This window comes from Patella vulgata, chromosome 6 (assembly GCF_932274485.2).
Source record: "Patella vulgata chromosome 6, xgPatVulg1.2, whole genome shotgun sequence".
Taxonomy (NCBI): Eukaryota; Metazoa; Mollusca; class Gastropoda; family Patellidae; genus Patella; species Patella vulgata.
The window spans coordinates 13,413,954-13,440,766 of NC_065884.2; the positions used below are offsets into that span (position 1 = coordinate 13,413,954).

Here is a 26,813-nt window from a genome sequence, read left to right on the forward strand (position 1 = left end):
TGGAATTTCCAGTCATTTAATTCACACACTGGTTCTCGGTCAATATGTGTCCAACGACGAATTGAGATCCAAGGAAACCAGTTGGCCTGAGCGCCCAGAGCTACCCAGTCCGCCCATGCACTCAACTTTTCTAAGTTCGATGTTTTGATAATTACAGTAAGTATTTTGAATTTAAGATTTAAAATTAAGCCAAGGCCCTCTTCCCGGATGTGTATGGAAAATATTTAAAGAAAGCCTTGCTTTACGTTTTATAAAAGAAAGGAAATGAAAGTAGGCCACTAGTTATCTATAAAGACGCGTCTCGTTCAGTTGTTGCACTCTTAAGCCGATTTTACCCTGGTTGTAACTTACAAATATAAGTAGTTCTGTACTAAGAAAATATTTAGCGTGTCTGTACTTAAAAATAGCCGTGTTATTAGTGATGATTTCTTCTTTACGGGCGTGATTATCGTTTTTTATCTCTAGAAAGATTATCTTTTACTTTCAAAACTTATCTTTGTCTTTAGTTTTTTAAGATATCTTTTGTTTGTGTAAGTTCGCCGATGTCACACCAATGCGTTACAATTATGTTTCTTAAGATGATCAAAATTGAAATATATTTTATTAAACTATGAGACAATTTAATCAGTGTAAATTAAAGAGCGTATTCAGTTCAGTGTCGATGTTTAAGAAATACCGAGGAAATAAATTATTATTATGGATGTAAAGCGATTTTTGAAGGAATTATGGATAACTAAGAAAACATTGTTAGTTATATCTGTACCTATATTATTGTTACCCTTGCCGCTTATTGTCAATACAAAGGTAAGTAATTTCTTTTCCCAATACAAATAAACATTTTCGCGAAATTTGTATTTTCACAATAGCATGCTTAAGATCAAACTGTATAATTTGTATAATTTAGAATGATCTTTTAGAGGCATTTAGAAACTGGATAGAGCAATAAAGTATAACACATACTTATGGAAGAACAATTACTGATTTATATAGACGACGCTTCGAAGAGTAGTCTCTCAGCGTTTTCAAGCATGTTGAGTAACAAATGTGTAGGGCAATTATATATAGACAAGCAATAACATCAAATCAATAATAATAATAATAATAATAAAAACTTTATTTAATGAGGCAACGTATTTAGTTTGCAAAAAAACCCAACTAATCTTCCATAGGTCCCTCCTAAACTACAAAGACATATATACATGTAATATCAGGATAAATTTAAAATCATTAGAAATGCAATAGCATTTTAAAGTGGGAAGTTTGATAAGTCACTCCCAAACTACAAAACATATACATTATACAAGTAGAATATAGGAAGAACACTATAATTACACACAAAATAAAATAGAATGCAGTTGCAAGTTAAAAATAATAAGTATGTCATCAGTTGAATATTATGGTTCCTTCAGTGTGCAAAATAAATGAGTTTTCAGTTTAATCTTAAAATTTTCAACATTTTTACACATCTTTATATCAAAAGGCAGATTGTTCCATAAAAGACATGCAGAATAATGAAAAGTACGTTTCATGGATTCCGTTTTGCATTTTTGAAGAAAAAGAGATTTACTGGTCTGTGAACGGAGCAAGATATCCGTTTTGGAAACAAGAGATTTTTCAATAAAATGGAAATTTAGATAAAGTGGAGTATTAAATGTAATAATTTTGAATGATAAGACAATTTTATTGTAAAGAATCCTCTGTGTAAGGGTAAGCCAACCGAGTTTAGTAAATAAAGAGGTGGACGGAGTTTCAATCGGTGCATCAAGAATAGCTCTTGCTGCCCTCTTTTGTAATTTTAAAAGAATGTCTAATCTACTTTTGGTAGCATTTCCCCAAATAATAGAGCAATAATCAAATATTGGTAGTATGTAACTGTTATAAAACAAAATTCTTGTCTCGTAAGGTAAATGATCTTTTATCTTATTTAGGAGAAATATTTTTGATGCAAGTTTTTTAGACATATCTGCTATCTGTGCTTCCCAATTAAGGTCTTGGTCAATTTGAATTCCAAGTAATTTTGCGGTAGTAACCGTCTCAATTTTCTCACCATGGAGTGATAAAGTTAGGTTTTTCTGATTTCTTTTGTGTTTTGTTGAAATCAGCATTGATTTTGTTTTCGAAGGATTGATTACCATCCCATTGTTTTCACACCATTCAGCAACCAAATAGAGATCATTTTGGAGATTTTTGGCAATGGATAAAATATCTTTGTGTGAACAATGCAGGGTACTGTCATCAGCAAACAAATCTATCTGACTTGATTCAATATTGAGTGGGAGATCATTTATAAAAATTAGGAATAGGAGAGGACCCAGGATCGAACCTTGTGGAACCCCGCATTTGACTGTAGTAATTGAGGAGGTAATTGATCCTAAACATACTTTTTGCTTCCGTGAGTCAAGATATGATTCAATCAAAATTTGTGAATTATTATCAAATCGATAAAGATGTAGTTTTTCAATAATAAGCTTATGATCAATGAGATCAAATGCTTTGCTAAAATCAAGATACACTATACCACTCATCGCACTATTATCGATAGCATCAAGCCAATTATCTGTCATTCGGATCAGTGCAGTAGCACATGAATGATTTGATCTAAATCCAGATTGGTAAGCATAAAGAACATTGAAGGTTTCCAAATAAGTTTGAATTTGAGTGCTCAAGTGCCTTTCGAATATTTTTGAAATTGTGGGGAGAATTGAGATTGGCCTATAATTGTTCGGATCATCTTTAGCTCCCTTCTTATGTATAGGAATAATTTTAGCCAGTTTAAGGGCACTGGGGAACATGTTTTGAGAAATACAAAGATTAATGATATATGTCAAACTGCTACAAATTGTATACGCAGACAATTTTAAAATTTTGGGTCCAATACCATCACACCCAATGGCTTTGTTACTATTTAAACTCAATAAATGTTTTAATACCTCTGTGGTAGTAATACAATTAATAGAAAAGTTGTTATTTGGGGGAATCTTATCATTTACGTAATCTGATATCTTTCGTTTGCACTCTTGAGAAAGTGGTGTATAGGGGGGCTTAATGTCATCAGTTAAATTAGTGAAGTAATCATTCATCACATTAGCAATAGCATTTAGATCATTAACTGTTGTTTTTCCATATTTAATACTATTGGGATAAGGGCAATTATTGGGTTTATTCTGTATGTCACTAAAATATCTCCATATGTTTTTAGATTGCTCTTCATTTTCGATAGAGTCCTTGATAAAGTTTTTTTTGGCTTTATTAATGAGATTTTTGGTTTTATTTCTCCATATTCTATAGTCGTCACACCTCTTGGAGGCTTTAAAGAAGTCCCTGAACTTTCGGGCTTTATTTATTTCCTCATTAAACCACTTCGGTTGATAGTATCTTTTTACTCTTTTTCGCTTTTGCGGAGCATGGCAGTCTAAAACACCTATAAAAAGGTTATACCAAGTATCAAGGGCAGAATTTGGGTCATCAATTGACTCGACTAGTTCAAATGGAATTTTAGCAAGATCATTAATAAAATTAGAATCATCAAAGTTTTTGTAATTTCTGTATAGAATTTCCAAGTGGTTGTGTTTTGTGATTTTTCTCTTGCAGTTTCCAATGATAAAAATAATCGGAAAATGGTCACTAATACCATATTGAGGAACTTTAATTTCAACAATATTATCCGGTGTGTTTGTATATAGATGGTCAATGACAGTAGAAGAATTTTTAAAACAGCGTGTAGGGGCAGTAATTAATTGATGTAATCCCTGCATATTGATTATGTTTTCCCATCGTTTTGGAACAGTAGTTGAATAATCTATATTAAAATCTCCTATTACATAAATAGATTGACCAGTATTTATGGAATTTAAACTAGTTTCAAAATCATCAAACCAACCTGTACACGAAGAAGGTGGTCTATATACAAGACATAATAAAAATGATTTTTCATATTCTGGATGGAGTTCAATCCAAATGGATTCGATATTTTGATGTTCATAATCAAGTTTTCTTGAATATTTTAGATCTGAATTTACATATAAGATAAGGCCTCCGTGGGAAGTTTCAGATTGGTTCATCTGAATAGATAGTAATGGCAAAACAAAAACCAGAAAGAAAGAAAAAAATAAGAAAAAAAAAATGGATTCGCATATTGTATTTATATCAGAATCGCTATTTACAGACTTCCCTCAAAATGAAAAACAAACTGACAATAAAAATCAAGCAATGACTACAAAAAAGGCGCAATAGAAATGATTCAACCTATCTTGATGGTGGTCGTCTTCTGAATTTATTCATCAGCAGACAATTATGTTAATCCGAGCAAGTGCTTCCTCGCCCACCGGGTCAAAGCTAAAGATTTGCCTAAAACGCAACACAAATAATTTGGTTTTCCTATCCATATTCAGACGGTACTTTAAGACGATAATGTCTTTGCACTGGAATTTTTTATATTTAAACACAAATGTAGTCAAGTGTAAAATCTCGAGCCAACATCTTCCGATGGTATACCGACATATTGTTAAAGTGACATTATGTTAAAGATTGATTATATATGACCTAAATCTACCTATTAGAGATCTTTTATTCTGGCTTCAAATGTTATATAGATCATTATTTAGACATTTACATGTTGTAAACAGTAGGACGTTAAACCTCATTTCAAATAACACACTATTTATGGATAACAATTACTGTGGTTTATTTCACTGCGACGTTTCAACAAGATTTCACAGGTCGTTATCAAGCAAACCTCATTTCATTTACATGTTTTAAAATCCCATTTTCAACTCTCTAGGTCATCGGATGGCAGAGGTATTAAATACCCATGTCATTTAATAATTTAGTGTTAAAATGGACAATCGATTGTTTGTTATCACGCAATGGTATTTAACAATCGAGGATGTGCAGTCTAAATCATAACATTCATAACTTCGCACAGACTAAAATAACTGGACTGAAATGTTCAATATATACATTAGCTATGGGCAATTTCAAAATCATTATCCACCGTATTATGTTGATTTTGTTGGTAATCACCTTATTGGCAGCGTCTTATAGGTAACATTAAACATTGGATGTCATCTGACATAATGAAAACCAACTTTCTACTCGTTGTTTCTGCTCACAATGTTTTCCATGTGATAATATTAAAAATGTTTTCTTTTTCCCACACATGTGATAATATTAAAAATGATTTTTTTTTCCCACACATGTGATAATATTAAAAATGTTTTTTCCCAGAGTATGATATTTATCAAAAAGTGGTTTTCAAGGCATGTTATCGATATTTAAGTAAAAGGGTTATAATAGTAAAAAGGGTTTTTCCAGCCATCCTATAATATTAAAAAGGGGATTTTTCAGACAAGTTATAATATCAAAAAGATGTTTTCCAGACATGATATTCAACAAATGGGGGTTTCCAGGCATGTTTTAATATTTAAAAGGAGTTTTCCAGACATGTTATAATATTTGAAAGGATTTTCCAAACATGTTATAATAACAAAGAGAGGTTTTCTAGACATGTTATAATATTAAAAAATGGGTTTTCCAGACATGTTATAATAATAGATGAAATGAAATGGGGTTCAACGTCCTACTGTTCTGCTCCTATACTGGGCTAATGAAGACGGGCATACGCCATACAGGGTGCTATGAGGGAAATTTTGCCCGGGCAGCGGCACTATCGCCTACTCTTATATCGAATTCCAACTGCCAGGGGATCTTTTACGTGCATTCCAATATATACACGGGACCTCGGTTTTTCGTCTCATCCGAAGGACTAGACAGCTGTCCTTGTCAGGCCCTCCGTCCTGCATATAAAAAGGAGTTTCTAGACATGTTATAATAATATAAACGAGTTTCTAGACATGTTATAATAACATAAACGATTTTCCAGACATGTTATAATATTATGATAGTAAGAAAATATCGGATTTCCAGAAAGTAAATGGTGTATAATTTTGATTTGAATAATGTTGTTTTAATTTGAATCATGCGGTTTTGATTTCTTGTATTAGAAAAAATATGTAGAGTCTTCCTGAACATTTTCTCTGTAAACGTTGCAATTTGGGACAGTCGAGGGAAGTTCGCACAAACAAACATTTGCGTTTCTTTAGAAATATTTGAAGGGTGTAGTCCTTTGAAGATTTTGGGTTGAAATGTCAGTAAAGTTCAGGTGACGTATAACCTTTCTGTCTCGCGATATTTGCTTGTGTATTAACTTATTAAATTTTTAACCAAAAGTTCCACGAACTGATTGATGTTTTGAAGGTCGAAGTTTGAGGTCTTGAAGGTCAACCTCGCCTTTAAAGATCCAAGTCCAGCGACTATTTGTAACAAGTGCCTCTATTGGATGTTGAATTACGGAAGTAAAGTGACAATCCTTATAGAAAAAAAACCTGTTTATACCTGTAAGTCAGACAGGCTCAACACAAATCCATTGCAAATTGTTTCGTGATGCACCTATTGCACTTTGAATTTAACGTTATCATTTCCGGGATATATATATAGGGATAATTCCAGCATTAAAATATAGAAATTATTATCTGATTGTGTTATATATTTTCTTTGATGTGATTATCCACTCTATATTAAAGTAGCTAAGTCTCTAACTAAATATCACCCAAAATATTCGACATTGAAAACACGATTTATTTGTCGGTTTAAATCAACATTGATGTTGTGATCTTACCGGGAAAAGATGGCCTTCTGATATCCAATATTTAAGACAAAATAAACATTCCACAAGTCATGTCAAACGGTGACGCTATATTCTTATCTGGAGAGCAAGCCCAATTAATAATATCGGCGTAGACTGGAATAACCAGACGCTAGAGATTGAATTCGATTGAGAATACTGGCGTATTTCGCCGAACCTAACTGATTAAAAATTACAGTAAAAACAGAAACGTTTGAATGTAAATCAATTTACATACATTCATATTACATTACTGTATGCGTTGCGACCCATTTGTGTCAATTTCTAGGTCCCAAATATTAGCAACTTAGCTCCTTTAAACATACATTATGCAAGAGCTAAATCTGCCTATTGCAGGTCTTTCTTTTGGCCTGAAATATTTTCTAAATTATTAATTATACATTAATTAATTTATTCAGGCCATAATCAACTCTCGATGGCATCGGATTTCTTCGATATTAATATCTTAGAACAGTTCAGCCATATTTCATTTAAGCTAAAAATGGAGGAGCGAGACTTAGCTTCGAACAACCAGTACGGTGGTTGAAATTATTGCACCGTCTTGTCAAACCTTCAAAGGCTGATATCTTCGCTCACAATAAATTAATTTGAATGAAATTTTCAAATTATTTATTTTACATTATCTATTTTCGAACTAGTATAGCAAGAATGGCTAGCTCTTTATCTGAATCTTACATAATGTATCTTTAAAGGATTTTAATATTTTACACAAAAATTAAAATTAAATAACATTAAATTGCCGCTGGCACATTTGATTGCTATGATTAGCGGTGATGGATGGAGGTCCTGGCAATGAAAAGCGTCTAGTTGACAGTTGAAAGTCAAAATATGAGTAGGCCACAGAGCCGCTGCCAGAGTGTATTTACCTGTGACCATCTTCGTTAACGTTAGGAAAACGAAATTCCGTCGATTACTTCAACGCCTCATGAGCCTTTAATCCTGCGAAATGCGAGCTTCTACCACGACGAGATTGTCCAGGAATGATTTTTTTTTTATCTAATTTTGTTTCATTTGTTTCAATTACAGGAAGGAAAATGTGCGTATGGTATGATTTTGATGGCTATATTCTGGATAACAGAGGCTATACCTCTAGCGATGACGTCATTATTACCAGTAGTATTATTCCCACTGTTTGGTGTACAACCCGTTAAAGATGTTGCTCAAAATTATACCAAGGTGCTTTTGATTAACGTGTTGTTAATTAAATAAATATAGCCAATGATAGATCACGTTAATGATCGCGTGATATATGCCAATTAAATATATAATACATGCTCGTCGGAACAAAATTCATATGGGTCAGAGGTGGCTGTCCGGGCAAATTTTTAAGCCAAGGAGCACATATTTGATCCTCCAAATGATACCCAATTATTACTGTACCTTAGCGACAACGGGACGGGGGCGAGGGTCGAATGGTCTATGGTGCACACATTGGATCACCAGGTCTCTCATTGGGTCGGGTGGCGTGCAGGTTTCGATTCCAAGCTTGGTGGTGATAAGGGGCGGGGTCGCGTGTCCAATCTTGTCAGTTTGCTCCCGCTATAACAGATCCCTAAGCGCAAGACCGGAAATGATCAATATATAGTTTGTGTCGATTGAACGTTAAATCATATTTCTCTATGCATTGGAGTGTGTTTTTATATATGTATATATAACAAAACAAATGCTTTGAAATTGGTGTTTTATATGGGTATATTAATTCTGTTATAATATAGGAAGCTACAATGTTTGGTTTGGGTGGACTAATGGTGGCCATTGCTGTAGAAAAATGTAATCTTCATAAACGGATTGCTTTGAAAACTCTACAGAAAGTCGGATCGGAACCGAAATGGTAAATTTATAATCTTTCTATTTCAATACATGTTAGTCTTCACAGAATTGTAATTATCAAATCTTGAATAAAAATACATTACCATCGTTCTTTTGGGATATTCGCCTGTCCATCTTCTTGGGTTTACTCTAGGTCACCCGGTTTCCTGCTAACAACCCCTACGCGCAAGCGAATTTTTGGAATCAAAATTGAACCATATGTTAGTCACGAAATGTGCTAGTTTGTGTCCAGTGAATTTTAAACCCTATTTCTCTAGATTTTCGTTAAAATTGTTTATTTTTAACATCAAGGTTAATGTTTGGTTTAATGTTACCCACGTGGTTTTTGTCTATGTGGGTGAGTAATACAGCTACAACCGCCATGATGATTCCAATAGCAGGCGCCATATTGGAACAACTCAAGCGATTTATTGAAGAAGAAGATAAAGAGGCTGAGAAAGGTTTGATACGTTATTTTTACCATTTCAGTCTGTAACATTATCTTCGAAATGTCAAATAGATTCGCGGGCATCTTTACAGGGCCCCGTTCTGTATTTGATGTGTTTGGTTTAAACAGGTCCTCGAATTCCAACTGCCAAGGATTCTTAATGTACGTGCGCTCCAATGGTTTTTATCTTAGCTCAACGACTAGGCACACTTCCTTGCAGCTTCGCAGGCTCTGCGACTCAGATAAATCCCGACTCTCGGCCCATGCCAGGATCAGAACCATGGGGATTCTAGTCAATGGGTCAGTGTCTTACCTCCCTTCAACTGCGGAATTGCCTTGTCATTAGAGTACTGCAGTGTTGTTGATTTCGCTCATTAGTTCTATAATTGTCATTTGAGTGCCTGTTTGGGTAACGGTGTACTTAACGTCCATTGTTTCAGGTCTTGTTGTAGGTAGGTGGGGGGTCGGGCATCTAATGAAAATAGAACAGGTAGGTGCTGACTGACCCAGGTTGCAACCCCCATTCCACCTATCACTAGTAACCAATCGCATTTGTGCAAATAGATACCCCCCCCCCCCGGGCTTAGGCGTTGCCTTTCCAAAACCAAATTGGCCTCCTGCTCACTTGTGTTCGTTCTACAAATATATTACCAGTACTTAAAATTTGTTACCAGTGGCCGCGAATGGTGGAGTTGAAAATAGTGCCTTCGAATTACCTGAAGCAAATATAAACAATGTGCAGCCCAGGGTTAAAGAGGAAACAAATCCTACAAACGGAACCAGGTACGTTAAACATAAAATTGTTGTAGAAAATTTAACTATAATTCAGCTCTCACCCTGACTTGAAATACTCGGGTCTTACTAATTACCGACAAGAATGCTTTTTTGTTAATATCGTCCAAGTGACCAACAAAGAAAGACATATGTTATATTTAGACATATTCTATAATAAACATAATATCCAAATTTAAAAGATTTCATAAAACACTGACAAAATGATGTCCAAGTGAAACTGACAAAAAAATCCCGACTCTCCCTGGTTCATGTTGTTGATTAATCAAACCGTTGTTGTCAAAATTTCAATTATCTCTATGAATTTTTCTGTGTAGGATAAAGCACGAGACTGAGGTTATGCTGGGTAAAGAAAGACTGAAGACAATAACCCGAGAGAAAGTAAAACCGAGGCCGGCCGGCCGATGGTTTTCTGTCGAGGGTTTTTTCTGAAGTCTTTCTTCCCCAGCGTAACTGAAGTCGAGGACTCTATCTTGCTTATAAACCGTCTATGTTTACATGTACGCAAGATGAGAATATCCCAGAATTCCCACAAGAAAAACCTTATATCATGTTTTCGTATGGGAAAAAAACCTATACCCTGGGAGAATAACCCGTTACAGGTTTAAAGAAAAACTTTCAGAAGAATAACCCCAAATCTCCCTGTATATATATCAAAAACCTTCCCCGACTTTCAGACCGCAAGTTATTCCGGCATAGAATATACCCCAAAGATTAAAGAAATTTACCGTTACAGGTTTATAATTCCTATGAAATCATTTACAGTTTGAACATGGTGTATAGAATATGTATATCTATGAGATATCTTTCCTTGTCAGCCAATTTTGTCAGGCACCTTGGACGTTACGGACAAAAAACGCCCTTGTCGGTAATTAGTAGAACCATTCTTGCCAACATTATAATTATCCATCATTTAAATTTTGAATCTATGATGTTTAGAATGATCCCTAAAACATATTTCCTTGTCTGTCACTGTTTGCGATGCTTAGGGTACTATTGGCGAAATAAACTCTATTGCCGGTTCTGGTCAGTGATTGGTAGGACTATAGGATAGATATATGTTATTGGCAGTTGCTTGTTGACCTCCCAAACATTGTGAAATTTTATCTGCTAGAACAGTATCGCAATATCCTAAGCCTGCTAAAGCACAGTGTTTTGCGACCCACTGAAATCAGCCAGTTGAAGAGGTTAGAGATTAAACATATATAAGTATGATGTAATTTTCAGAAGAGTCTCTGGTGTTGATGATGAAGTTGCAGATATAGTTATTAATGTTAGTCAAATAGAAGTATCAGAGTCTCCACGGTATGCTCGGCTATGTAAAGGTTTTGCTCTGTCTGTAGCGTACTCTGCTAATATTGGTGGTACTGGATCACTATCAGGAACGGGAACTAACCTCGTCATGCAGGGACAAACGGAACTGTAAGTTATCATAGATTACAGTATATTTGACATTTAGAAAATGTAGCAAGAATCAAATGTGGTTAAACATGGTGTAAGGGGGATCTTGCAGACAAGTTGTCTTTCCTGTGAAAGGAAATTGAGAAGCCACATAAGCCCACAACAGGGATTGACACCACGACCGCAAGCCAGAGGTGACCGACTAGATATTGACTGAATGTGAGTCTTTCTTATACGCTCATGGGGAAATGAGACTGTATTTTTATTGCTCCACAACTCTACAACTAGTGCTATTAAAAAATAATTATCCGTTTATCTGCATGAAATGTAGTTGCTCTGATTAATGGATGCAATGTCTTTCAGTGTTTATTACTCATTTTGCAGAATCCCGTGAACGCTCTAATGACAGAAGTTATCATCCGATCGGCTTGAAATTTGCCATTTTGCAGTATTCTGATAAATTGAGTTATAGCCTTTGATTATATCATGGACTCTTTCCAAAGGGTATAAAGATTGTACTTTTTATTTACCTAAAGATTCACAATGCGACAACCCTTGTGGATTACCCGGACGACGTTGCCTGGCAACATATATCTTTGTTTTTTGCAGTGTGTTTTCTGCGCATGGTCAAGAATCACCAATCAATTTTCTGTCGTGGATGATATACGCACTTCCCGGATCCATGATATGTCTTATACTGGCTTGGCTGTGGTTACAGTGTTTCTTTATGGGATTCAGGTAAACAAATTTATAAATCAACAATAACATAATCTTTAACCAAAGATTTTTATAAATCAACAATATAATTTTACTGTTTTAACGAATTCATATACAATCAAAGATTTTTATAAATCAACAATGACAAAAAATTTAAATGTGTTTTACTATTTTAATGAATTCATATACAACCAAACATGTTTGATCGCTATCGATGCTTCATTATATATTCTTTTAAGTTTATCATAGATATCTTCTTCATCCCTGCCTTTGGAATCTAAACTAATTTAGTGAAATTCATCTTTAGCCAAAAATGTTTGATAGCTATCATTGCTTCTTTAAGGTTGCTCATGCGGTCGCGTGTTCGCTCCTGGTGTTGGTCAGGACTTCACACCGTGGTTTCCCCTTAGTTGCAAAGGGGGGGGGGGGGGGGGCTGACAAGGGACAGGATCTAGTCAATCGGATGGACCAAAAATTGAGGACCCGACTTCATTAACCCAGTCGGTGCAGACAAGTAGGACATTAAACACCATTTTATTTCATGCTTTGTGTATGCTTTGGGTGGATTTGGCATTTCTAAGCAGAATATATAGACAGCTTTTCAGCCTTTGAAATCTTAAAGTGGTTATTGATTATATCCATTTGTATTCAATGTAGAAACACGTTGTGTTGTCCTAAGAAATCAGTGGAAGCCGCTAAAGCCGTGAAACGTGTAATTAATGATGAGTACAAGAACCTTGGTCCAATGTCGTAAGTTTTGACTATATTTACAAGATTTATATTTTATGAAAACGAGGACCCAGTGTCGTTTTAGCAGCATCATACGCCACTGGGCTTAGCAGTGTACTGGGGGCCTGGCTGCCAAATAAAGCGGTCGATAAGATTAAACGTATATTTATTGTTCTGAAAATCAGAGTTTAAAGGCTCAATACCACTCATGTTGTAACTGAATAACATGTCCCAATCTTTATTCTGGTCAACAAATTGTACTATTTTACAATATTCCAATTAATTGATGATACAAATTTCATCTTAACACACCTAATTTAAAAAATTGGAAAAATTCAACTAAATGGTTTAAAAAGCCTAACTTAAAGCTTTTCAAATGTGACTTGGATTTAAAAATATTTTCGAACCCTCTGGACAAGTAAAATAGGATGTAATGGATAATTTACACAACAGGTAGGATACTTAAACATCTAATACTTAGAATAAGGCCATTATTTATTTTCTGGAGCTGTCAAGCCAGCAAGAGTGTTATTGTCCCTTTAAGTATTAAGAAACATGTTGTACAGCAAAGATTTATCAACAAATATGATCTCTATACTCATTGGACCTCCGGGGCACTTCCCAATGTGCCCACGCGTTAAGGCGTTCCCTGCGAATACCAATGTTCCGAAATCCTTGCAAGGACATAAGAATTGGATATTGAGGTTTATATGTGTACCTGTGAAATCATTTATTTATTTATTTATTTATTTATTTATTGTGATTATAAATTAATCAGTTTGTATGTTCACATTTGCATAAACGACATGGGAGCAAGATATTCATAAAAACCGAGTAACCAAAGATTCCAAATACGTGCAAGGACACAACAATGTGGACAACAATGTGGATGCACGTACCGGTCGAAGCTTATATTTATTTATTTATGGTTCTTATAAATTAAATAATTTTTATCTTCACATCAGCATAAACAGCATAAGAACACATAAGAAAGGCTTTCATTTATATCCGAGCCTTTACAACCTTCAAAGAAGCCTTTACAGCGGGAATTAGATGTAAGAGTAGGTCGTAGTGTCGCCGTCCGGGCAAAATGTCCACAACACACTATCGGAGCAGAACAGTGGGCCTTGGAGGTTAAACCCCATTTCCTTTGTTATTATAATATATATATATTTAAGCCATGACGTATCTTATGCTAATTAAACTTTTCTGGTCACCTTTAGATTTTCAGAAGTAACTGTATTGGTTCATTTTATTGTTTTAATAATGTTGTGGTTTTCAAGAGAGCCACCTTATTTAGACGGTTGGGGATCATTGTTTCCCTCGGGGTAAGTATTGGTACAGATTAGAAAAACTTGTATCTTATTTGTAATTTGAAATTGGATTGGGGAATATGATGGGCCTATGTTGACCCCTTTCTATGTTCTTAAAAGTTCTAAGAACATGAGGTAAAAAGATTCTAAACCACCATACTTTTATTGATGTCTATGTACCCAATAACATTCACTCTGTCACAAATGAGGCACTGATCATAAAAACACATTTTTTCGTTGGAGGTAGAACAATTACCTGGACATCAGTGACGAAATCCTGGACTGTCCTGCTTCCAAAATGGTCGGGTGTGTGTTCTCACAAAAAAGTTAGAAATGAGACTTCAAAGAGTTTCAAAGAAACTATTAAGTTGAGATTGTAGTAGGTTTCTCCAGTATCACGATGCTGAATTAATGGTATCTTAAGATAAATGAACGAGATCTAGCCTACTTTATTTTAGTTATGTTGGTGATTCGGCAGCTGCCATAACTGTTTGTGTGTCGCTGTTTGTGTTCCCGTCTCGTAAACCTTCTGTGTTTTGCTGGAAGCAATCAGGTAATTTACAACTACTTGTACATAAATTGGACAGTTATACAAAAGGTACCAAAACAATTACGACATAGGAAATTGGGGAAGGATTAATTTTATCATATAAAGAACGAAATAACATGAAATGGGGTTTAACATCTAGGGTTGTTACACCAAGGCGGCCACACATCATGGAATGCTCTATGGACGACTTTATCATTGACTCCCACCAGAATGAAGTGAAGCTTTTCCTTGTCAGATCCTCCATGCTGCAACACCTTGGGAATCAAGCAGAAAATTCCAACGTATTTCTCTGCCACCACCGGAGTCAAATAGGGGACCACTTGGTTATTGAGCCAGTGCCGTGGCTCCCTGGCAGGACCATCATGTCCTCATACCAACACTTTAATCATATTCCTTGTTATTCCAGATGCCCCTTCTGAATCTGTTCCTGCCATACTGGACTGGAAAACCGTTCATCATAAGTTTCCATGGGGAGTTCTTCTACTCATTGGTGGAGGTTTTGCATTAGCAGATGCAAGTGCTGTATGTATGGTTTCAAGTCATCTTTTATTTATCTCAGTTATAACACATACTGATGAAAGACACGTACTGATGGAAGACACATGGATGGAAAGCAAAATGAAATGAAATGGGTTTAACATCCCACTTTTCTACACCGACTGGGCTAATGAAGACGTGCAACTGTCGTTGCTGCTTTTTCGTACACGCAAGCTTTTACTCGGGACCTCGGTTTTTCGTCCAATCCAAACGAATAGATATTGTCCTTAATTTGTAATTGTCAAAAATATAAAAATATGTATGTCAAGAAGAGCGACTTTAAATATGCTTAGTATTTGTTTTCTTCCAGAAATCGGGTTTGTCGGCATGGATAGGTGATGAGTTAATTGTGTTTAGTAAGTTTGAACCATGGTTAATGAATGTTTTATTGACGATGTTAATAGCAGTAGCTACAGAAGTAACCAGTAATGTCACTACAGCTGCTTTATTTCTACCAATATTAGCTAGCATGGTAAGAATCCATATATTTTAATTTTGTTACGACCTACTGTCAAGGCTTCTTTTAAGGGTTTACATAGCTTTTTTATATTTTGTTTTACTTTTGTATTTTAATATATTTGGCTTAGCAGTTTTAGTTTTTTTTTATTATAAACATCAGTATGTATCTTTTATCAACAATATTTGTTATTCTAGGCAGAAAATATTTCAATGAATCCATTGTACTTAATGTTTCCTGTCATCATAGCAACGTCGTTTGCTTTCATGTTACCAGTAGCAACGCCGCCAAATGCTATTGTGTTTGCAAATGGTTATCTAGAAGTCAAAGATATGGTATGTAATTTAATAACTACGAGTAAATAAGCATTTGTCACTCCATCTCTTAATTTGGTTTCCAATCCGTTTGCATATTGTTAAAACACGTTGGGTGGTCTAGTGGCTTAACGCGTGTAACCGTAAGGCCTGTCATTAATGCGAGTGGAGAGGTTTCGATTCCCCGTTTGTACGTCACCAGGAGGGTCACATGTCCAGTCTAGTTGGTTCTCACTGAGTCCTCCAGAACGTTTTATTGGCTAATCGCTCACAGCAACCACCAGATCCTAGTGTATAGTAAAGCCAAGTAAAACGAAATTTTGAATTATATAAAAACGAAACGAAATAGGATCTGTGTTTTAATCAGATTGGATTTGTTTTAACTTTCTAGTGGACTGGAGGACTTGGCGTGGCTTAGAAATATTTATGTCTTTTTTTAAAGATAAATAGAGTTTAATTTTCTATATTGTAGGTAATGGCAGGATTTGGAATGAATATTATATGCCTGTTTGTATTAGCTATAGCCACTAATACATGGGGAATGGCATATTTTAAATTTGACGTTTTACCACCGGGATTTAATATTACCATGGCAACAGCAGCAACAACACGCGATATATGATGGATGCCGGTGTATGGGATGTTACAATTGTGATGACTTGTATAGCTGGTGGCTTCCAACTAACTACAGATTACACAGAAGAACAATGTACAAAGTGAACCCCCTTCTGCGCACAAAGAACTATCTACTTTGAGTATAGATCTGGGTCCTGAATGGCTGCCATATTGAAATATTAGTGCACTGTTACGCGATCCTAACCACTTATCATACACACAAAGACTAAACAACCATTTTCAATTTAATTAAATATGAAAATGGAAGCGGAATAAATACTTTTTAAACTTCTAGAAGTATACTTAGTGTTTTCGAATACATTTCTAGAAATGGTAATTAAAATGTCGGTCAACTAAAATCCTCGAAATGGTAATTAAAATGTCGGTCCATGGGTCGTCGTTAAAAGTCGATCGCATTTAATAGCGACTGACAAGTTTTCGTGGTTGGGATGACAAAATATGGCTAGCTATTGATTGCTCCATTTGTCGGTTCTGTCTGCCAGGAGTTCATTAGGGAAAACAACAAAATAACTCCTGTTTTAGTAAAACACAAATCGCTTTATTAGAAAAAAAAACGCAGCTACACTGAAGACACATAAATCATACCAAAAAATTCAGCAGTTGAAAAAAGTGAACGTTAAGTTTGAGGGTTAATCTCTAATCAGAACTTAGATTCAGCAACCTGAATATCAGCATCTTGGTTATAATTAACGATAACAAAACATTCATTCTTCTTTATAACATGAAAACAATGATATTCACAGTGTATCATTCTCATATTACCCGGTAGTTCATCATTAACAACTGTATAACACATGCTATTAACCCTTTGCAGCTGCCCATAGGTTTTAACAACCCAATATATCAGCTATCACAGAGTTGCTTGCTTCATTTAACTCAAGAGGATCATCAATAAGGCACGGTATTATTGCATAAGAAATATTCTTAAAAAGGCATTAAAACTACCGAGTAATATTTTAGCTTCGATTCCATGAAAACGTATCATTTTTGTTAATGTATTTGTTTCAATAAAAACCGAAGCTTGGCCGGACTTTCTTTGGCTGATATCCATAGTGTGCGACCTGAGTTCGTCATAAAAGATTATCCATCGCGATTTCAAGCTTAATTCAAAATATCTACAGATACTACAATCAAAAGCTGTACCACCTTTTTTAAAGACAATAATTAATTAAATATCTTTAAGAATAATTATTAACTGGATAAGATTATTTATATATAAACCATGCATTCAAAATATTAAAAATGTATCATAACATCCGCGGCATCGGATCGGGGAAACTTATTTTCAAACTCGACACTTAGCCTGAATTACTTCCCTTTGAAAATGGATTCGCTTTCAAATTTTGAATTTCACTACGAAGAGACACAGGATATTATTCTATGGAAAACAATTACTGTTTATTACTGAACGACGTTTCGACTAGTTTCAGCGATAAGCAGTTATTGTATTCCATAGAACTGTGACCTGCGCATTTCAAGTTTAATTACTAAATGTCATTCGAAACCATTATTCCGGAAGTTGAGTGTGTAAAACGAATTAATTTAAAAAGAAGTCTCCTTGCACCAATACCAGATTTTTTTTTTCAAATGTCAGTTATAACAAAATAAAACCTAAAACTACACTAGATAAAATATGTACATATGGGATTAAATATTATATTAATACAATTTGTTGTTAGTTATACAATAAATGAACATGTTTTCCTATTTATATAATTTATGATGGTGTATACAAACTTATGTTATTATTTACGCTAAACCTAATTTTCAAAGAACCGAAAAAAAAATCCAAGGAAAAATATACAGGGTTCAAAAATTAAACGACAAAAGGAAAAATAATCAAATTAAAATTAAATCTTAATTTTATTCGTTTATATTTTCGGTTAAATAAAGGATCGAGAATATTTCCGAAACGAAATTAATATTTAATGATGATTTAATTGAAGGCAGTACAGCAGTCGGACACAACAAAGAATTCAAATTGAAAGTAGAAACTGTACAAACACAGTGAATAGAATTATCAACAACACATATAAAATATCTAGGACCATATATGTACACACAGTGGCTTTCTTGCACAACAGTGTCACTACTACTTAGCAACCACGTGATGAAGTTCTAAAAATGTCTGCGATTGTTAAATTCTTGATTGCTTTCTTCTGAATGTTGTAAATACATGAGATTATAATATATATATATATTGCATTTTAGATACAAAGGTACATTATAAAATGTATATTTATTCAAGTTATTCAAATATACTATGTAATAAATATTTAGCACGTGACGTGATATCGAAGTCCCTTAATCATTCTACATATTACTGGCCCTTGTTCCCCCTTACGCCCTCAATAAAAAGAAGTGACACGTGGAAATAGATAATGATGATGTAACAAGTAACGGCATAAGGGGCACAAGAGCGACCGGATATTCCATTTAGCAATCACGTTCTGCAAGGAGTCACAAAATTAATCAATACTAAAAATAGCTAATTGTACCACGCCTCTACCTTAGCGATAAAACAAACATAAAGACTACTTGAACGAAAGACAACAAAATGACTGAAGTAACTGGCATGGATGCTGCATCTGCAAAAAAAAGGGTATCAACATTAATATAATGTCAATTAAAGACACAATGTAGACGGGCATACGCCATATAGTATGCTATGAGGGAAATTTTTCCCGGACAGCGGCACTATGGCCTACTCTTATATCGAATTCCAATTATCAAGGGATAAACTACTAGAAGGTTTTATTACTCAACAAATACCTTCTCGAAGTATGTAATAAAATCTAATCGGGTGGGGTTTTCGCCACATCGGACGGACTAGGCGTTGCTCGTAGCCAGACCCCCCCCCCCGTCCTCCTGTACGACTGACAAGGGAGAAACCATGCTGAAAATGTGAGTTAATGTGGTTTCCGTCCATAACACACAAAGATCTTCGGTTAAATCAACAGAAACCAATGTAAACTTCAAACGGCCATATTCTAAGTTCATATTAGCTATTTAATTAATTTTGGAATCAAATTGGGTATTTTTATTTGAGGTAATTTGTAGTGGTATGGTCTTAAACTTTATATTTAAATTTTACACTGCGCAACTGTCGCTCCCCATTGTTGTTTTAAAGTAATATATAATTTGACTTACTTCCACCGGTTTCTTGACTTTCACGAGGAATAACTTCATCTTTAACTCCAGCTGAAACACATATATAATTTAATAAACTACTCTGTAACTATTCATGACATAACACAACACAAGGTATATATGGATGTAACTACAGAATTAATTACCCTGTAACTGCATTTATAAACCTGTCACGGTAAATCTCTTTGATCTTTGGGGTATATTCTATGTCCGGAATAACTTGAGGTCTGAAACTCGGGGCGGCTTTGGATATATACAGGGGAATTTGGGGTTATTCTTCTGAAAGTTTTTCTTTAAACCTGTAACAGGTTATACTTCCAGGGTAGGTGTTTTTTTCCATAAGAAAACATGATCTAAGGTTTTTCTGGGCTAATGAAGACGGGCATACGCCATACAGTGTGCAATGAGGGGAATTTTACCGGAACAGTGGCACTATAGCCTACTCTTATATCGAATTCCAACTGCCAAGGGATCTTTTACGTTCACGCCAATGTATACATTACATTGCACCACTGACAAGGGGAAACCACGTCTGAAAATCCCGATGAACTTTCTCGGCCAAAGCAGGGATCGAACACACGACTTCAAGGCTAGCGAGGCAATATCTTACCCACCTAGCCACCGTGGCCTGTGGCTCCTCCTCAGTAGTTATAAAAATATAGATAAAAGGCGCCAAATGGAATGCCTACCTTTTGGACATATCTGTAAAGCTTCTGCTGTCAATCTTCTTAGTTCTGTTTCTATGCTTGGCCTTTCTTCGGGTTGACAATTATCTAGAGCGTTGATTGTACAAGCTATTACGTCATGGGTGTAACTGCAATATAAAAAAAGAAACAATGTATTGGGTGTAGGATTAACTGCAACATTTTCATAAAATAGTGGTGGTGTGTGTTAAGGCCCACCAGAAACCCAGAAACAGCCACTTCTGATTTGCGGTCGTGGTGTGAGCGTATGTGGCTTGGAGATAGGGGTCCCTTTTCAACCCCATGGGTTTACGCACACAGGAAAGACCCCAGCGAAGGCAATGAATACCCTAATATAAGAAAACTTCGGTGGAAGCTGAGGTTAAACACTACGAACAACAACAGCACCATTCTCTATACATCTTTGAAATAATATAACCCTAAAACATCTAATGCGAGTCTTAAATTAAAGTCATACAGTTAAAAATACATTATGTACGATTTAGATAAAGAGTTGATCATTCTTGCTATAATAGTTCAAAAATAGATAACGTAAAATGAAATTATTGAAAATTTCATTCAAATTACTTCATTCTGAGCTAAGTTATCACTGTTTGTAGTTTTGACAAGATATGTGCATTGTGGTAACCAGAGCACTGGTATATTCGAGACTTAGCCTCGCTTTTCCATTTTTAAATTAAATTTTTAAATGGCGAATCGTTCTAATCTAGTTAAAATCTCGAGTATCCGATGCCATTGAGAGTTGATTATGGTCTTGTTTTGTTAATAAATGTCTAATTAATAATTTATATAACATTTCAGGCCTAAAGAAAGGCCTGCGGTAGGCAGATTTAGCTCTTGCTTAATGCATGTTTAACTGTTCTAGCAACTTTAGAAAACTAGGTTTGAATTATTCTTCAGCTTGGTCATTATTAACTGTACCGTGAGGAACGACACCCTTCGGTTAATCAGTATTATATCCTAAATTAGAGAACGGACCAAATTAATCCTCCGCTGGATAATTCTATACTCAAAATAGAGATTTAGATCTTTCATAAGAGGGTAATACTTACGGACACCAGACATTAACATTATACATATCTTGTACAGATGTAGATGCATTTAATGGCGAATTACAGGCACGTAAACTTTCACAGGCTACGAATGATGGTCTTTCCATAATAACTACAAAAATAGAAATGAAATGGGGTTTAACATAATATTTTATTTCACCAACCGGACGGTCCGGACGAATGGAGACAGACACACGGCATGTATTGTGCTATAACGGAGAGTTTGCCCGGCGGACAGTGAAGTTTCCGCCTACTCTGACAGGGATTATGTTATGTACACACCAATAGTGCATCTTTAAAGGGCGTAAAACTCTAACTAAATATTGTCCAGAGCCTTCGACATTGCATACACGAACTATTGATCTATTACAATCAATAGTGATGTTGTCTTCTTACCGTCAAAATTATGGGCACTTTATATCCAATATTGAAGACACGGTAAAAAGTTTTAAAACCAGTCAGTACACGCTGGCGTGTGCTCTATGCCCTCGAACGCGATTTGTAACAATGAACTAGACTAAACCGGAAATGTCAAATCGTACTGGACTAACCAGGCGCGAGCAACTGCTATTCAAATCTGACTGCTCGCGTATAAACGTTTTCAAAAATGGATGTTTATATACTCTCCCATTACATTAAAATCTTCGTATTTGGCACATTTTCGTCCATTTTAGTTCCAAAGAATAGAGATTTAGCTCCTTTAAAGTAAGACTTACTATTTGTACAATAATCTGAGTACCATTCACCAACGGTAGCCAGTGTTGTTTCTGTGCCTTCCACATAGTTGGGTATATTACATATACTTAGAGCTCCATCTCCACATCTTAACATATTAGTTAGAACACTGAAATATATACACATCATATCATATAGCACAAATCTGAAATTTCTTTGATTCTGATGGCTCTAAAAGTGTTGTCGAATAAACATTAGATCTCCCTATGATTTAACCACGCATAAATATTACAGTGTACGGTTTTTGTTTTTTTTTGTTTTTGTTTTTCATTTTTGTGTTCAATGATCTTCCCCATCTTAAAAGTTTATTGACGTATCTGGTGTTCTTATGTTTCAAGTCCACAAATAACCCTGAGAAACACTATTTTAGATCTGATATGACAGCAATTATCATTTGATACAAGGGAGGTTGGGAACAGTGTCGGTTATGTATAGGCTTGGCAGACTCTACCGCTTCAAGAATAATGGAACTCTTTCTTATACGCAGTGTCATCATCCTTGGCTCTGTTCGCCTTTCTCTAGTCGTGAGCGTGGACTTTGCGAGGAGCCCCATCAATTGCCTACGGTCTCGCTTCATCTAAATCCGACACAGTTCGGGAATCAACGTTAATCCCTTTAAGAGAGAGACATTGGGTTCAACGCCCACTCGGCACAAGCTAGGTCATTTCGGGACTAACATATGGCTCAACTTTATTTCAATGATTCGCATGCGCGCAGGGGTCTTTAGCAGTGGGAGGAAAACGGAGGACCAGGAAAAAAATCCACATGGTTTGACAGGCGACCCTATTCCTTGTCAGGTACAACCAGGCCAGTTGACTCAATGACAGACCTTATGATACAACGCGCATGTGCTAACCATTCGGCATCCAACTCGCCTTTAATCCATCCCTTTAAATTACGTTTTGTAAATATTTGTATATAAATGTAACATACTTGCAGGCCGAATTGGCATCATTGAGCGTAGGTGAATAGTTATCAGTAAAGTCCTTGGTACACATTTGTAACTGGGTACAGGCTGCATATGGTTTTAGGTTATTATCGACAATAATCTCGTTTTCTGAAACTATAAAATATAGCATAGGTCAGACAATAATTGTACAATTATTATGCAATTACAAAATTATATATAATGCCTAAGTTAAAACATTCCAAAATGAGCAATTAAATAAACACGTATTATCTATCTTATGGTATATTGTATACAAATAAACGGATTCGTAAGCAGAGCCGGATAACCTTACTGGTGGGAGGGACAAGTCAGTCGACATATTTTTATCAGTGGCTTGAATTGTATGATGTTAGAATCGTTAAATATGCGAAATCGCCGCTGTCTGGGCAAAATTCTTACCACACATTGCACACGTAACCATTAAAATGACAATTGCAATATGTTAAACTGTTTCAATGGCATTTAGTAATTGAACTAGAGCATACAGGTCACAATTCTATGGAATACAATTACTGCTTTGATGAGGTTTTGATAATGACAACATCCCTCATCAAATCGTTGTAAATACTCCACAACAATCTATTCTTTTACCATTTGTATTTATTTCAGTGAAAGGGGTCGTTGATAACATTTCATCAATTTTCATTTTCTTGCAACGTTTGTATTATTAAAACCCACTAATCACTGTGTATACTCCACAACAACTTATCCATTAATCAATTAGTCAATTTTTTAGGTTAATTGGTATTATTACTTATTAGCGTACAATTAAATCAGATTACCATTAGGTACACGTAATTAAGTTACATCCCTGGTTTGTCATCATTAACTTAGCATTGTGGTGTACATGTATATATTGTCCTGTCATATTTTCATTTTTATCATAGCTTGATAATGACTAGAGAAGCCTAGTCGAAACGTCGCTCAGTAAAAAGCAGTAATTGTATTCCATAGAATTGTGACCTGTATGCAATATGTTAGTTTCAAATTGGCTGACGTATTCTGTTGACGAGACTTTAATATCCATTACATTACGTTAAGGCTGCATTATGTTAGATCAGCGATTCTCAACCAGTGTGCCGTGCCGCAGCACACAGGTGTGTCGCGAAATATTCCTAAGTGTGCCGCGAAATTTTGAACGGCACACTTAGAAAATGCGAAAAACCACTGTCTGTGTCTACGGTTGTATGCCGTTTATGACTTGCCATGTTTTGATTTAGCAAAATTCAAATATTTTTCATACATATTTAGCCATGTGTGCCTCTATTTTTTCATGTGTTCCAAGATGTGCCGTTGGCAAAAAAAGGGTTAAGAACCACTGGCGGTTCTTGACGAGACTTTAATCTCCATTACATTACATTAAAGATGCTAGATTTAGATAAAGAGCTGGCGGTTGTTGATTTAATAGTTTAAAAATAGATAATGAGAAATGTATATAATGAACATTTCAGTCCAATTATTTTAGTCTGAGCGAAGTTATGAGTGTTGGCCAAAATTTATCGTAGCAACGCTACTTGACAATCGAGACTAAGTCTCAAATATCTATTTTATGGTTAGTTAAATTCTTAAAAGGCCGCGTTGTTCTGATCTACCTAATATCGGGGCCAGTCGATGATCTAGAGAGTTGGTAATTGGCTAGTCATGTTAATAACGGTTTAAATAAAAATATATATAGTACTTGAAGCCAGAAAGGGAGCTGCAGTAGGCAGATTTAGGTCTTACATAATGCATCTTTAATTTGAATAAAACATCAGAAACTCACCTCTACAGTCTTCCATTAAACTAGTTTGTGTATGTTCAATAGTGTCCAGTATTTCATCGGTCATGAGACCTCTACATTCGTCAATATATCTATTAACACAATTTGAATATTCCTGGACAGCTCTGAAATAAAAACATACACTTTATTAAAACTCTGCCCAGACAAACATCAAGATTTATGTACTCCTAAGTATTGTTTTTGCTGGCGTTCTTTTGTATATATTTTTCATGTTGGTTTTTGGTGTGCTCGAATGATTCTGTTGGGGTGGGGTTTTGTGTATCTATTTGAGAGAGAAATGAAAAGAAATGAAATGGCGTTTAACGTCCTACTGTTCTGCCGTACGCCGGATTGGGATCTTTTACGTGCACGCCATTGTGTACACGGGACCTCGGTTTTCGTCCCAAAAGAACGACTAGACATCTGTATATGGGATTTAACGTAAACGATGTAACAATTAATAGGATCCACAGTGGAATAATATTACTTACAGGCATTTAGCAACTTTGTCACTGCTATCTTCGGCTGGTCGCATCTGTCCCAAATAATTTCCACAGCTTGACATTTTTTCCTGGCACATTGCCCTCTCTACAAAAATACCAAAAACATATCGTTAGTAAAATAGACAACTGACAAAATCTCTATATTATGATAATTCATTTAGCTTAAGATATTACTGTTATAAATATTCGATAAATCATCAAATGTCGGGCTTTAATACCTTAATATAATTCTAAGCCATTATATGCAAATAACATGCTTCTATGTTTATCTTACTTTACGATGCATAATAATAATAATAATAACTATATAATGTACATATATATATATATATATATATATATATAATATATAATAAATGGATATAAACTGAATATATCTATATATATATATATGTAAACAGGGAAACATCACTGGCATATCTATTTGCTTTGCTAATTATTGGTATAGAATTCTGATATTTTCTATAGAATTTGTCTTAATATATTATAAGGATATTAGGCAGGAGAGAATGATAGGACATTTATGATGATCGAAGTAAATTAAGTGTTTGTTTGGGATTTGACTGTTTATCACACTTACGTTTATTTTTACGTTTTTTTCCCTTATTTCCTTTTTTATCAGAAGTTACCACGTGATCTACATTGTTGTCTATTGCCATGGACTCTGTTGTCATGTCATCAGTATCCATTGTTTCGGTTACCATGGCGTCGATTTCCATGGTTTCGGTTGTCATGGGTAAAATTTCTAGGGGTTCAGATGTAACCGCAACCTCACTAACGACAACTGATTCGTCAGTTGTCAAATCGACGACCGATTCTTCCACGTCCATTTTTGATGTCATTTTTGATGCGGTTGTATTTTCTAGAAAATGTGAGTAAAAATCATTTCTTTTCTTAATTCGATTGTTACAAACTGAAAGTGGTTTGTTAGTGGTTAATCGGGGTGTCACGAAGCGAATATTTTAAGAAGTGCAGTTTACAAGGGAAATGAAACTATACCGTTAATTAATGAGAAAATCTTTATTTACAAGAAGCTGTTAATAACGAATGATCTGATAGTAATGCTTAACATAAAATTAAAGAAAAGATGCATGAATGCATGTGCATTTTCCCTTCCTTGTGTTTTGAGAGTTTTTGAATTTAATATTTTGGTCAGAAAAAAAGGGCAATATGAAGAGAAAAGAGTGCACATAAAACAGATACACAATATATAACAACCATTTAAGAGACATAGAAAGCTTTTAGGGTGTATGTGCCTTGAGAGTTTTATCGATATAAAGCTACCGTACAACAGAAAGGCAAGCAGTGTACAATGATCAAAACCTATGCTGGAATGATTCTAAGTTTACTCTATTAATCTGAACATTTCAGAATGAATTATTATATTTCGCTTTTGTCTTTTAATGATGCCTAAAATTAGCTAACATTTTGAAATATTGGTAAAGATAAAATAGGATTTTAAATGTCGCTAGATATTTTGAATATTCCGATAAATAACGATTACCATATATCATAGTATATTTAAAAAAAATAATAAACAGTTTCACGAAAATAT

At 35.0% G+C, this 26,813-nt stretch overlaps 2 protein-coding genes across 6 annotated transcripts in view; one reads left to right on the top strand and one right to left on the bottom strand.

Moving 5' to 3' along the window:
* The first annotated feature begins 341 nt into the window (after positions 1-341).
* Positions 342-15,492, top strand: LOC126824264 (solute carrier family 13 member 2). Its single transcript, XM_050553462.2, has 12 exons — positions 342-804; positions 7,730-7,879; positions 8,419-8,534; positions 8,825-8,973; positions 9,635-9,743; positions 10,980-11,174; positions 11,763-11,891; positions 12,528-12,620; positions 13,823-13,927; positions 14,371-14,465; positions 14,869-14,984; positions 15,310-15,492. Exons 1-12 carry the CDS (start codon positions 697-699, stop codon positions 15,490-15,492), a joined length of 1,548 nt encoding a protein of 515 aa, XP_050409419.1. The 5' UTR covers positions 342-696.
* Positions 15,493-16,922: 1,430 nt separating this feature from the next.
* LOC126823403 (muscle M-line assembly protein unc-89) overlaps positions 16,923-26,813 on the bottom strand; it is an 80,742-nt gene continuing 70,851 nt past the window's right edge. For 3 of the 5 annotated variants that reach the window (XM_050552223.2, XM_050552220.2, XM_050552221.2), the window contains exons 18-26: positions 25,839-26,120; positions 25,247-25,343; positions 24,759-24,880; positions 22,981-23,110; positions 22,029-22,156; positions 21,313-21,424; positions 20,246-20,370; positions 19,557-19,607; positions 16,923-18,994 (exon numbers count right to left, since the gene is read on the bottom strand). In XM_050552223.2, the coding sequence (XP_050408180.1) occupies positions 18,912-18,994; positions 19,557-19,607; positions 20,246-20,370; positions 21,313-21,424; positions 22,029-22,156; positions 22,981-23,110; positions 24,759-24,880; positions 25,247-25,343; positions 25,839-26,120 (1,130 nt within the window). In that variant the 3' untranslated portion in view covers positions 16,923-18,911. The remainder of the gene's footprint in view (positions 18,995-19,556; positions 19,608-20,245; positions 20,371-21,312; positions 21,425-22,028; positions 22,157-22,980; positions 23,111-24,758; positions 24,881-25,246; positions 25,344-25,838; positions 26,121-26,813) is intronic. The other 2 variants (XM_050552225.2, XM_050552224.2) reach the window with 1 other exon arrangement.